Consider the following 15,219-nt stretch of genomic DNA (forward strand, 5'->3'; position numbering starts at 1 on the left):
TTTTGAAATGCTGTCCGAGCGCGGCTACAGACGGTCCTGACTCCGACGTCAACGGAAAATAAAAAACCTGTAAGTCAAATACAAAGAGACTAAAGACTCAAACAAATGAAGCGGCCGTGGACGTGTAACCTGTCCATTTTACAAATAACTGGACCGTCTTTTGGGAGACAAGCCCAACGTTTAGGCGACTTTCCGTAAACACTGAGCCCGGTTGCTGTGTGTGACGTCGTTGTGTCCTCTAAATCAGCTGAACTGTTTCTTCTTTTAAGTTGTTTTAGATGAATATTGTGATTTAAAATGTCCAAATCATAACGTCATGATCCCCTGCCACATTGTCTCCATGGATATCGTATTGCTTTGCCTAGAATGTTTCAGCATGTGGCATTAAACCTTTTAGAATCTAGTTTCGATACCCGTTTTAGTATTGATTACAGAGCAAAAAATGGAGTGTTAAAATTGACTAACAGAATGAATTTTAACATTTTCTCAGGGTTTATATGAGTCCAATCTGTTCTGGAGTTAATTTAACACTTTTGGAAATGTTAAAATGGTTAATTAAGTAACACTGGACCAAAGTTTCTGTGTAATCTCAAAATCAAGAGTTATATTAAAGTTTTGAGAGTCAACGGATAACACTTTGTAGAGTTATCCTGATTTAGCTCAACAATACACAGAGATGTTTTATTTTTACACTTCATTTTAGTTAATTTAAGATGAAATTATGCACAAAAGTGGTTCAAACTAGTCTTCTCTCGTGGGAGTTTGAAGTGGTGAATGGGAGGTGTTAAATTAACACTAAGGGAAGTTGAATTAAGTTGAAGTAACCCAATCATATAAACTCTGGCAAATAACCCCAACTCGAACCCCCATTTAACTTTCAAATAGTTAAAATAACACTTTTGGTGTTAAAAACAACTCTAACTCTCCAGTTTTTGCTGTGCAGAATCTGATTTTTGATCATTCTGACAACCCTGATGCAAGGTAATGTCATACTGAGGAAAATTCAACTCAAAGAAAAATCTTCTCAGAGTCAAATGTGCTGTGCTCTTTCCTCCAGAAAAGTTACATAATGGACTTTTAATTAATTAATGGGTAAACCACAGGATCGACTAACTCTGTATTTCACATTTGTCGTGTTTCCAGCCTGTGAGAGTGACTTCTGGGGCCCTCACTGCACAAACCGCTGCCAGTGTCGAAACGGAGCCAAGTGTAACCCCATCACCGGCGCCTGCGTCTGTACCGAGGGCTACCAGGGGTGGCGCTGCGAGGAGCACTGCGACGCTCGGCATTATGGGAAAGACTGTCTGCTGGAGTGTAGCTGTGAGAACGGAGCCACGTGTCACCACCAGACCGGGGAGTGTCTGTGCGCGCCCGGGTACACCGGGGTTTTGTGAGTACGACTTTATTAAAGCTCTACTGCGGAACATTTTAGCCAAAGTAAAAAAAAAAAAAAGGGAGTCAAATTAAGTAAAAAAAATCTTCACTTTAATCACAGCTGTTTTCATTGCTCAAAAATACCATGAGCAGGCTTGCCTCTCCACAAACCTGACTTGTAACTTGGTGGTGTGTTCTTGTACAGTCCAATGTTTTTCAGTGCAATAAACATCACCAAATGTTTTATTTTCTTCTAGTTTTGGGCAAAAAAGTTACATACAATAAAATAATCATAGACATAATCATAATCATCTTCATAATAATAATAATAATCCTAAATACAAAAAAATAATATTATGTTACTGCCTCTTTATGTAAGCTTATTTTCACCAATAAATTAAAAAAAAAGCCTCACAGAAATTAATAATTATTACTTTAAAATTCATAATTATGACTTTAATGTTCAGAATTATGACTTTAAATCTCATAACTATGACTTAAAACTCATATGACTTTAAAATTCGTAATTATGTCTTTTAAAACTCATAATTATGACTTTTTAAACTCATAATTATGACTTTTAAAACTCATAATTATGACTTTTAAACTCATAATTATGACTTTTAAACTTGTAATTATGACTTTTTAAAACTCAGAATTATGACTTTTAAACTTGTAATTATGACTTTAAAACTCATAACTATGACTTAAAACTCATATGACTTTAAAATTCATAATTATGACTTTTAAAACTCATAATTATGACTTTTAAACTCATAATTATGACTTTTAAACTCATAATTATGACTTTTAAAACTCGTAATTATGACTTTTTAAACTCAGAATTATGACTTTCTGTGAGGCTTTTATTTTTTATTTATTGGCAGAAATAGGCTTCCATACCTCTTAAACTGTACATGGAAAAAAAAAAAACTATAACATTTTTAGACACAGAAATGAATAGCTTTTTCCTGTTATGGACGCCATTTTGAGGACCATCCATGAGAAATATAGTTTTGAATTATGTATTACTATGACAATGTTCCTACTTTTACATCACTTGAAACCTACTGATAAATAATTACACAGCGTCTCAGCACAAATAAAATCCATGTATTATAAACCAGTCTCTGAAAAACGTAAAATGGTGCCGAGTCCTGTAGAACATTTCCATACAGAAACCATTACTGTGAAATTCTCTAATGTATTTGTGTTGTATTTGTCTGTTTGTCTGTGTTCCAGCTGTGAGGAGCCCTGTCCCCCGGGGAAACACGGCCCCCTGTGTGAGCAGCGCTGCCCCTGTCAGAACAGAGGCACCTGTCACCATGTGAGCGGCCTCTGCACCTGTCCCCCTGGGTGGATGGTAATGATGTCTCTCTCTGTCTCTCTTTTTCTCTTTTTGCTGCTTTTGGACAACATTATTTAAAAATTTAATTGATTGATGGATTATATCACTGACATCTCTTTTGCGTTCAACAGAGATGCACTGAATAATGTTAGGATTTCACAAAAACAGTAAATCTATATTGTTATTTTTCAGTTTGACTACAATATTAACAATAATAAGACAAAAATGGCCAATACCAACATGTATGATATGGACACAAGTCTGCTGATCCAGTGTTCATTTTGAGAAGAAATCGGAACAAAATTTTTTTAGTTTAGTCAAGGTTTGATCAAACACCGTATTTTTCGGACAATAAGTTGCTCTGGCGTAGAAGTCGCACCAGCCAAAAATGCGTAATGAAGAAGATAAAAACATATATAAGTTGCACTTTTTGGGGGAAAATTAATTATTATTATATTATAAAATCAGAGACCAGGAACCGACATTTGATCTTGAAAGTCAAGTTCTAGTAAAAACAATAGAAGAGAGAACAACAGACTGTTAACGTCACATATGAACAGTTCTTCAGATAAACTATAACATAAACAACAGAACAGAACAAGTTTAACCAAACTCTCCATCTCACTCCAAATCACTAAATCCATTCAATTCTTCATCCTCGGTGTCACTTCTGAGCAACTCCACGACCTCCGGAGGTAAACAGAGCGACGCTTCCTCTTCTGTGTCGCTGTCGTCAGACTCAGCATCAGTTCCAGTTAGAATTATTCGGGTCTTTCTGAATCCCGACAGGATGGTTTCGGTGTCGCTGAAGTCCAGGCTTTGTCCATCCATCCAGTGACTTCAGGAAAGTTTCACGGTGCATCCTCCACAAGTCACAAGTTTCTCTCTCACTCCAAACTTTCTTTCTGCTGCTCGATTAACATTTTCAGCTGCAGATTTCTGATTTTCTTTTTGGGGGCATTTGTGTTCAGTTTTCTCCGTCGTCTTTGTAACTTTGTTTAAATTAGAAGTAACTGGTGCGATCGACTGACATGATACAGACAGAACAGGAGACATGCGCAGTAGAGTGCCAAGTGACAGTGGTACAGGAGGAACAGGAGCAGCAGATACTCACACACAAGACTAGAACCTCTCACCGCTTCACTGTCAGAATTTTAATACCGTATTTTCTGGGCTATTACACTCGCTCATAAACCTCCAACCCTATCAAAAAACGACCAACCAAACCAATCCAGAGCGCCTTATACACGAATCCACTCAGGTGTCCCAGCACGACTTCAGTAAACTACAAAGCCGCAAACACACACGGAGCAGACAGCGACCGCACAGCGAAACACACCCACAGACACACTCATCACTCCACGCCGACGAGGAACGGAAACGGAGGAACGAACCGAAAAAGCGAGCGCGATGTGCCGCTTCTAGACACGACTGAACAACTGAGTCACTGCGAACACGCCGACAATCCGTTGGTCCCAGACAGCACCTCCCTACACGCCACAACTGAACAAAGCCCAGAGTCACCGTGAACGAACAAACAAACAAAACCACTCACCCATCACACTGTTGTGTTTCCTTTAAAGTCCAGTGTGGTTTATTTGTGAAAAAAGTTCAAAAATAGACCATTTACTGACAGTGCGTCTTATAATCCAAAGCGCCTAACAGCCTGGAAAATACGGTATATAAGTCAAACTGGAATATGAGTCGCAGGAAACACCCAAACCTTTGAAAAAGTACAGTAATTATTCTTAGTTGTTTGGTGAATGTAGTTGATAAAATCCATTACTTTTAATCAAACAGAAAATCTGACATTAACAAAAACTGTGATCAGATATTTTAGTTGATGAAACAGAAATATTAAACCGTGTATTTCTCTCCCAGGGTCCGGTGTGTGCCCAGCCGTGCCCCTTCGGTCTGTTCGGGATGAACTGTTCCGAGGAGTGTCTGTGCAGAAACGGAGGCCTGTGTGACCACATCAGCGGGCAGTGCCAGTGTAACGCCGGGTACATCGGAGAGAGGTACTGCCCCCCGCTGGTCTGTCTGCGCACATGTCCCCGGGGAAATCACACCGAAGCAGGATCACCAAAGCATGAAGGATTTACGAAAAAATACCAAGAGATGATTTTTCTCGGTCAAGTATCGATCAGATGCAGTTTACTCTTTAAAATCAATATTAGGGTCACAGAGTAGAATTTATACTTGTACAGGAACAACATGTGACTCTTATTACTGTTTTTATTTATTTTGCATAGATTTTTTTAAGATAAATTATCAAAAGAGGAGTTGAAAAAGTGAGCTTGTTCAGAAAAGGCAATTGCAACAAGTAGATGGTGGAAAAACCCAGCGAGAAAAGTTACAATTAAGAATAAATCAGTATTATTAATTTTATTTTTTAATTTTAATTTCTTGAGCTGTGCCATCTCATTTTCACAGGGGTCGAAAAAACACAAAATATTATTAATACACATCAGAGTCCTGCAAGGGTCCATTTTTGGAGACCCACACCCACGCAGTTCAGCACCACACCCGCCCTTTAACCCGCGATTATATCAAAGTCAAATCTGCACTGGCTCCACCCGTTACCCGCCCTTTAACCCGTGATGAATCAGGGTCAGTCTGACAGCCCAAAAGTCCAGGACTAAACCAGGACTGAACCAGGACTGAACCTACACCACGTCATTGGTGGATTATAAATATATACACGCCGCAAACTGCAGAGCCGAACACCAGGATTAAACCAGGACTAAATCAGGACTAAACCAGGATTTAACCAGGATTTAACCAGGACTAAACCAGGATTAAACCAGGATTTAACCAGGATTTAACCAGGACTAAACCAGGATTAAACCAGGACTTAACCAGGTCGAAACCAGGATTAAACCAGGACTTAACCAGGACTAAACCAGGACTGAACCAGGAATGAACCAGGACTAAACCAGGACTAAACCAGGATTAAACCAGGATTAAACCAGGACTGAACCAGGACTGAACCAGGTTTAACCAGGACGAAACCAGGACTGAACCAGGAATGAACCAGGACTAAACCAGGACTAAACCAGGATTAAACCAGGATTGAACCAGGACTGAACCAGGTCTAAACCAGGACTAAACCAGGATTAAACCAGGACTGAACCAGGACTGAATCAGGAATGAACCAGGACTAAACCAGGACTAAACCAGGATTAAACTAGGACTTAACCCGGACTTAACCAGGACTAAACCAGGTCGAAACCAGGACTGACCCAGGACTAAATCAGGTCTAAATTAGAACTTAACAGGACTAAACCAGGACTAAACCAGTGTCATTTGAATAAATATATATACACACGGCAACCGCCAAGATGATCGCCAGGACTAGACCAAGACTGGACCAGATCTAAACCAATACTTAACCAGGTCTAAACCAGGACTAAACCAGGAGCGCAGCCATCAAGCCGATCACCAGATTTTTTTATGTAATTTAAAAAAAATAAAGTCCTGGAAATGGCACTTTTTCTCCCGTTCGTTGTTCATTTGATTCACTTGACCCGCCCGTTTGTCATCACTACCCAAATACCCGCCCGTAAAACTCCAGACCATTTCAGTTTGCGAGTACCCGACCCGGCGCAGACAGACAAACTTATTCCTTATGACAATTTCTATCAGTAAGAGTTATATTTGATTTGTTTATTTCGTATCTGGGGACAGAGTTTAGTCACGTTTATGGAATTTCAACTCAAAATCCTCCATACGGCTCTTTTAATAAAGAATAAAATAACCCTAAAGTCTCGAAACCATCAGAGGCGCTGTATCCCCTTCTCTCCCCGCTCCCTCTTACCCCCACACACTGAAGTTAAGTCTGTCCCTCGGGAAATTATCCAACGCGAGTGTGAAAATATGAGACATCTTGACCTGGGATAGAGCGGAATGTGTAATAAAGTGCTGTACAAACAAATACAAGAACAATGCGGCCCCAACGTACGGCCCGAGAGCAGAGCGGCTTTCATTACGGGCCCTTTTTTAAATGATGATGTTTAAAGTAATGTTATGTGTCTGCGTACCATAAAACGATATTGGGCTGGAGATATTTAGATACGAAACACAAAGCTTCAAAGTTGGATGCTGACAAAGTACATCGAAGTAATATGCAAGGCTTTCAGAGTTGCTTCACAGCGCAAGAATTATACGATCCGATTGTTTGTATTGCAGCAGCTGTGTGGTTTTCGGAAACGTTTTTGAAAACTTTGCAGTGATATCGCGGACAATCGGTGTTAAAATAAAGCTCGGATTAAAGTCTTAACGAGTCTCAGACAGAGCAGTGCCTACAGTTAGCGTCACACCGCCAGGGAATGTTGATGACGTCGGCCGCGAAGTGTCAATATAAATGTTTATCCAAGTTTAAAGACGCGTAAAACTTAAACGCGCTTTTGCTTTTCTCCTTGGAGATGTTATCGCTTCAGGTTCTGAACTTGCCACGTTTACATAAGGTCTGGTCAAGTGGTAACGGAGGGAAACGGGCAGATTTTTTTGACATTCAAATGTCTCTTATTCAGAAACTAGAGGGACTATTGAAATAAGTAAAGTATCAGAATGTAGGAAAGAGTTACACTCCAACAGGGTCAAGTTAAACCTGTGATATTCTTTCAAGTTGTTGACAAAAAATTAAAAACTCATGTCAGTAACGGAGGGAATGAAATATGCAGCACTTTTTGGGCAATAAATCCAAACAGTGATAACTCTTGGTTCTCACTTACAATATCCTTAACAAACTGGTTTGAATATTTGCTTCATATAGTTTTCTACCATATGGTACAAGATTAGGTTGAAAAACCTCTTACTTTTTGAGTTTTTTAATAAGAAAGGTCATGGTAACAGAGGGAAAAGTAACAGAGGGACAATTGTGCAAACAAGTAGAAGGTGCAGGATTTTACATAATTTGTCACTTTTTTCTTCCAAATACTTTAATATTACTTCAAAATGAAAGGAAACTATTTCTATAAAATATGTCAGTCCTTCCAAGCAACATTTTTATCATTTTAAATACTTAAAAAAAAAAAAAAAATCATGTACCTTCATCAACAGTTCAAGGATCGAATAACACAAGATATGATGAAATACATCCATTTATTTACATGATTTTCAGGTCTTTGAAATTTGGGAAATAATTTTTGTTCCATGTTTCATACATGGTCTGTTTAAAACATATGTAACTTTAGAACCAAAAATGGTACAGAAAAAAGGTCAACAGTTTCATAAACTAGAGTACATATGTATCTGTTCAATACATTTTTATATCAGATGCATTAACTTGAATTTTTGGCCTTGTTGTTTACTTCTGCTTGACTGGGCCTGCAGTTAAAGACGGCAAAATGACTCGTGTTAAAGTATGAAAACTTGACAGACAGCGCAGAGTTTTCAAAGAACAGTGAACCACCGATTATTTTTTTTGTTCAGTGTAAGGAGCGTGCAGTTTGTCTGATATGTAAATAAAGTGTGGCTTTCTAATCTGCATCGTCAGGGTCAGACAATTCTGTGACACGACTGACCCGACCTCAGCCCCCGTCACATTCAGGAGCGATAATGTGGCCCCCAGAGAAATAAAAGTTTGGTGACCCCTGAACTACAGCATTAACCAACAGTTTTTCAGTTTCTCATTCTTCTAAACTTCTAAACAAAGACCATGAACGCTCCTATAGGCGAGTTTCATTGTTGACAAAAGCGCGCGTTGCATGCTGGGAATTATTTTGGTCGGCGGCAAGAAACACTAATTCAACATGACGGACGGAGCGAGAAAGCACGTAAAGGGTATTGATCCCGGTTATTTATCCACTTTAACGACAGAGACCGAAGACCATTTGACCAGAAATTGTGTCATAATGGATGGACGAAAAATCACCCTTTTCAACCCCGACAAAAGGTGGACCAAACCAAATTTCTGGTCAGAATCACCAACTGCCTGGACAAATATTCACTTGGCCGATATCCACAATGACTTGGTGGAAACTCCTGGGCCATTCACAGCAGAAAAGATGAAAACCTCCAAGAGTCTCGATGTGTTGTTGAACTTGTTGGAGTCCACGGTTTGTTAGGATCTTCTACGTTTGCTCTGTGGATGTTTGAAAGTCGTTTAATTCACCGTTAGCAGTTCTTTTCACTCAGAACACGAAAAAGACATTTTTCTTCTTCCGTGCTTCTATTTGTGCATCCGATAATGCAGCAGGAATTTACCATTATCGGGGATAAATACACGAGGTTACGCACTGTGTTTGAGGCTATTGTGTTTCTTGCCTCCGACCAAAATATTTCCCAGCAGCAACGCCGGCTTTTAATAACAGCTGAAACTCGTCTATAGATTGATCCTCAAAATGTGTTCTTTAAAACCATTTTGTGTTTTTTCTTGAGTTTGCAGAGCATCTTAAAACTTTTTTGATGACTTTTTACTGTCTCTATGGTAACCGCTGACAGTGTTGGGGAGTAACAGATTACATGTACCGGAGTTACATAATCAGAGTACAAATGATGAGTAACTGTATTCAGTTACAGTTACTGTTTCAGTGAGTGGTAATTGGATTACAGTTACTTTGTTGAAATAAATGGATTACACGGCGGGATTTTCCTGTTTTCATATTTTGGGTTATATACCTTTTCTTTTTTTTTCTTCGGTAATTCCACTCTTTGCCGGAAACTAAACCAGGTCTAAACTAGATCTTAACTAGATCTAAACCAGGTCTAAAACCAGGACTAAACCAGGACTAAACCAACACTAAACCAGGACTAAACCAACACTAAACCAGGACTAAACCAACACTAAACCAGGACTAAACCACTAAACCAGGACTAAACCAGACTAAAACTTAACAGGACTAAAAACTAAACACTAAACCAGGACTAAACCAGGACTAAAACCAGGACTAAACCAGGACTAAACCAAACTAAACAACAGGACTAAACCAACACTAAACCAGGACTAAACCAACTAAACAGGACTAAACCAACACTAAACCAGGACTAAACCAGAACTAAACCAGGACTAAACCAGGACTAAACCAGAACTAAACCAGGACTAAACCACTAAACCAGGACTAAACCAGACTAAACCAAACTAAACCAGAACTAAACCAGACTAAACCAGAACTAAACCAGGACTAAACCAGAACTAAACCAGAACTAAACCAGGACTAAACCAGAACTAAACCAGAACTAAACCAACTAAACCAGGACTAAACCAGAACTAAACCAGGACTAAACCAACACTAAACCAGGACTAAACCAGACTAAACCAGACTAAACCAGAACTAAACCAGGACTAAACCAGGACTAAAAAACTAAACTACTAACCAGGACTAAAAAACCAGACTACTAAACCAGACTAAACCAGAACTAACCAACTAAACCAGGACTAACCAGACTAACCAACTAAACCAGGACTAAACAAACAGACAACACTAAACCAGGACTAAACCAGGACTAAACCAGACTAAACCAGACTAAACCAGGACTAAACCAGGACTAAACCAGGACTAAACCAGGACTAAACCAGGACTAAACCAGGACTAAACCAGGACTAAACCAACACTAAACCAGGACTAAACCAGGAACACTAAACCAGACTAAACAGACTAAACCAGGAAACAGGACTAAACCAAGACTAAACCAGGACTAAACCAACACTAAACCAGGACTAAACCAACACTAAACCAGGACTAAACCAGGACTAAACCAGGACTAAACCAGGACTAAATCATGCTGCGGTGGACGTGTCTCCTCCTCTTCTATCAATAATATTTTTAATATGATTAACTCTAGTCTGGTCTTTTTTATTTTCTTTTACCAGACAAAACTTCTTATGTTACGATATCCGAGTCTTTGCTTCTCTACAGCAAATCAAGTAATCCAAAGTATTCAGATTACATTACTCACTTTAAGTAATTTAATGGATTACGTTACAAACTACATTTTGGAGTGTGTAAACTGTGATCTGTAGGGGAATACATTTTAAAAGTAAACTTCCCAACACTGACTGCTGAACATTACACCGTAGAATTACATGTGGAACACCCCCGGCTCGATGTCACCGCAAAGTATGATTTCAGGACATTATATAAATGACTTCTCCGGCTCGTTGTGGCTCGTTGTGGCTCGTGTTGGACGGTGGTGCGGTGCGTGTCCGTCTCTCTCCCTCCTTCAGTGAAACCATCTCAAATGGACTCTGCCCCGTGTTATTCTCAATCGGGCCAAATTACCTCATCTGTCCTGCTTTGGACAGCGGAATTAGCCAACACGGACTAATTTTCCAATGGAGTTTTCCCGCCGCGTGTGTCCTAATGGAAGATAAGGCGTTTTCAGGAAGTCTGCTCGATGTAAATGCGTGCGTGAGGCCGCGGTTCTCCACGGGCGTCGATAATGGGGCGATTTGTCTGTTTCTGAGCGGACCGAGCCTCCATGTGCTGAGAATATTAAAAGATCAGAGTGGTGGATAAATATAATAACTGATCATTACTGATGAGAGCGGATTGATTCGTCAAAGCGAGATGCTGCATTCCGAGGTCAGATCAGTTGTGTGAAATCGTGTTGTGTAACTTTTCTGGAGGAGGGTTCGTCAAACGCTTTTCACCGTGGAGATGTTATTACTTTGTCCGGTATTAAACCTGTCTGTCTTCATGGAGGCCAAACCAGACCAAGTTACAGGGCAGATCTGTGGAGAGGCGACCCCGCTCAGTCAGAATGTTTGTTTTTAGAGGTATTTTTGAGCTATTAATCCACCTGTAATTGAATAATGCAAAGTAGAGCTGTTATACTGTGGGATATTCCAGACAGAGCCATGATATTTCTGCAGAAACAACCAAACAGTTACCCAGTGCACCTTTAAAGGTTGTATAGAGGCAGTAGCTCAGTTGGTAGAGCATTCGCCCACTGATCTGAAGGTTGGCGGTTCGAATCCAGCTCTCGACATAAACATCACAGGTTGAGCGGTCAGATCCACTGACCCACAGGTTGGCCTTGAAGGTGGAAAAGCGCTATAGAAAAATGTGACCATTTTCCAAGGAACAAGAAATCCAGCGACTGTTTGTCCTTTTTCAAATGTTGCGCATGTGTGAAACCACCTCCCCTCCCCTACAGCTCCTACGTAGAAACGCCTCCTCCTTACGCCAGAAACAGGTTTTTTTTACAGCCGCTGCACATGACTTGTAAACAACTAACTACAGTGTTGGTTAGACAAGACGGAGAAGTGAGGAGCGGGGGGAGGGGGTGCGCGGATATTTCGTGCAAGGACGAGAAGTGAGGAGCAGGGAGAAGAAGAGCGGATCGGGCAGTAAGGGGTGCAGAGAAGGTTGCGCGGAGATTCAGTGCGAATGAACTAGCTACAACACGCAGCAGCAAGCGGACTCTTTCTTTGATTGAAAATTACGTTTTCAGACATAGGATATCGCTTTCGTGTCCTGAAAAACGTTTGAATAGCTCTTGGAAATAAAGTACGTTTTCATAATAAGCAGAAGTGACCTGTCCAGGAGTAATTTGGCGACCAGTGCGTCAGTCTTTAGACTCTGCGTCTGCTTCAGTCGCTCCATCGCTGGAATAAATCTCCAAGAATCACCTTAGTTTGGCTTCGCTGCTTTTCCCCTTGTCTTCTTCTTTCAGCAATCTCAAAAATTGACTTTCTTTTGTGGCGAACTGCTCCTGGATTCTTGTCGCCATTGCAACAAACTTTGTGCGAACTGCGAGGAAGATATAGGTCAAAAAAAGCCGCTAAGAACTGTTGCGTTGGTGGAGTAAACAGCGTCTGTGCGTCTTGCGTCTGTGGACTGCGTGACAGTCGTACGTAAACCACGTACCGGCGGCGCGCAGGCAAGTCAGTTACACTAGAAACGTAGGGAGTTTGATTGACAGCCTGTCAGCTCACAGATAACGAGGCAGTGTCGTTATCTATTGGTAAATGTTTAGCCCCACCACGTCCAGAGTTGATGAATTTTTATTCTCTTTTTTTTGGTCATCATAATTACAAGGCTACTGCATCTCTATAATCTATCATTGACAATTTGAAACAAAAAAAAATCCTCCATACAACCTTTAAGTGTTATATAGATGTAAAGTGGCTTCCTGTGAGCTTCAGGATAGATTTTAAAGTTCTTTTATTGGTTTATAAAGCTCTTAATGGTCTAAGAACCCGTCCACACTAGTACGTATTCGAGTTGTTTTCGTTCACACTAATCTGATGGAAAACGACTCCAGAGACGGAACGATCTGGTGCCACCAGCTTCCACAAATTCATCTGAGTACGGATCTGATCTGGCACTGTGTGGACGCCTGAAAACACTGATACTCTGATGTAGGAGCTCTAGGTGCTTCCTTATTGGACCACATGACTGTGACTTGCACCTTCCTGATTCGCTGGGTTTGTGACATCGGTCATGTGACGCTATTGTGGAAAACAGTTTAAACAAACCAGAGACAAACGGGAAACAGCGCAGCTAGAACTACTTACGAGTGCACGGTTCAAAACTTACTAGTGTTTCCGGTGGTTTCACATTAAAGGGCACAGTATAGTTCTATAGGTCTGTGCGTTTGACCTGCAGACGTATAATCTCTGAAAAGTTTAACATGACCCATCTCCAACACGACAGAAACACAGAACAGACTCACCATCAGCAGAACACCCCTCTGTCATAGAAAAAACACTCATATTCCACTGAGTCGTGTCCTTTTCACTCTGACAGAAGCTGAACCGTGTCAGTGCACAAGGAGCGAACTGTTTTTTCAGCTCTCAGTTTATACAAATTAACCATGTGGCTTTAAGTCTCTTTTCTGTAAAACGTAAACAAATATGTGCAGCGCTGTGTGGATAGAGAAGGCAAATCGTTTCCGATACAGTGATGCAGTAATACGGTGATTCGTTCCAGTATAAATGTAACCTTAGTCCTATTTATTTATCTGATCTGCTTTTATCATATGAGCCTCTCGGACTCTCAGGTCCTCAGGTCTCGTCTTGTAACTGTCCCTTGAGTCCAAACTAAAAATCACAGTGAGGCGTCATTCAGTTTTTACGGCCCCCGTCTGTGACCTGAGGATCTGAGGTCCTCTGCGAGTGTTCATATTTTTAAAAGTAAACTCAAAACCTATCTTTTTAATTTAGCTTTTAATTGAAACTTTGACTTATTTAAAATCAAATTATTATGATTAGGGGTGTCAAATTATCGTGTTAATTGCGATTAATTAATTACAGTCATATTTAGCGCGTTATGTTTTTTAATCGCGTTAATCTCATTTTTAATCTCTAACTTCACTGTTTCTGTTTGCGAGTTGCTTTATTATTAAACCAGTTTTTATGTGTTGTTGGGACAACAGCACACACAGACACACACAAAAAACACATTTATAAATTTTTTTATTTCGGTAATTCCACTCATTGTCGGAAACCCACACAAAACGCGCGCAGTAACAGCGACGTTGGCGGCGTCAGTCGCACAGTGGACGAGGTCGAACAGCCAGTAGAACAGAGTCAGCAGTGCACAGATAAAAACACATTCGTGTCTTGAAAATTATTCTCCGTGAAATATAAAAGAAAATAACAAATATAAAATCGCCTACAACTTAAATGTCACTGGTGAAAACAACGTGCATAGGCTCATGATGTCTGCACTACTGTCCTATAGTGACCTGCCACATGAGGGGACACGCACACAAACACACACAAACACACACACACAAAACACACACAAACACACACAACACACACACACACAACACACAAACACACACCTTCATCATCGTCATTAACCTGAGAACGCGCGGACCACGTTTCCTTCCGTAGACACTGCGCGGACATCGCTGTCCTCCCGTGCGCCGCGTGTGGATCGTGTTTTCTCGCGTACGCGGCGTAAACCGCGCTTCCTCCTGTGCGCCTCTAAACCAGAACTAACACCAAGACTAAAACCAGGACTAATCCAGGTCTAAACCAGAACTAAAACCAGAACTAAAACCAGGTCTAAACCAGGACTAAACCAGGTCTAAACAAGAACTAACACCAGGACTAAAACCAGGACTAACCCTTTCCAGGACTAAACTAGGACTAAAGTAGGACTAAAGCAGGTCTAAACCAGGTCTAAACCAGGACTAAAACCAGTGATCTCATATATAAAGCATTTCTCTATCAATGATATTTTTAATATGGTTAAGGAAAGACTGGACTTTTTATTGTCTTTAAGTCGACAAAAGTTATTATGTTCAGATTTCCTCGTCTTTGCTACTTTACAGCAAACAGTTTCTTATTCATGGAGACTTGGGCTCAACAGCCAATTTGGAGAGATTTGTAAAACAATAAATGACTTTATAAAGTCACTTTTTTAATCTATATCAGTCTTTTGATCTGCCACAATAATGTAATAATGAATTTAAATGAAAATACCTCAAATTGAAGCTTTTCTCAGCAATTTTTAGGTGAGATTAAAATGAGATTAATTAGATTAATTAATTACAGATCATAATTAATTAATCTCTACATTTTTTTAATCGCATGACAG

At 40.2% G+C, this 15,219-nt stretch overlaps 1 protein-coding gene across 1 annotated transcript in view; it reads left to right on the plus strand.

The window, feature by feature from the left end:
- LOC110162155 (multiple epidermal growth factor-like domains protein 11) overlaps window positions 1-15,219 on the plus strand; it is a 265,012-nt gene that overhangs the window by 145,158 nt on the left and 104,635 nt on the right. The window contains exons 5-7 of the mRNA XM_055154873.1: window positions 1,144-1,390; window positions 2,617-2,737; window positions 4,604-4,740. Of these exons, the coding sequence (XP_055010848.1) occupies window positions 1,144-1,390; window positions 2,617-2,737; window positions 4,604-4,740 (505 nt within the window). The remainder of the gene's footprint in view (window positions 1-1,143; window positions 1,391-2,616; window positions 2,738-4,603; window positions 4,741-15,219) is intronic.

This window comes from Boleophthalmus pectinirostris, unplaced genomic scaffold (assembly GCF_026225935.1).
Source record: "Boleophthalmus pectinirostris isolate CB_2022bp ecotype Guang Dong unplaced genomic scaffold, ASM2622593v1 HiC_scaffold_19, whole genome shotgun sequence".
Taxonomy (NCBI): domain Eukaryota; kingdom Metazoa; phylum Chordata; class Actinopteri; order Gobiiformes; family Gobiidae; genus Boleophthalmus; species Boleophthalmus pectinirostris.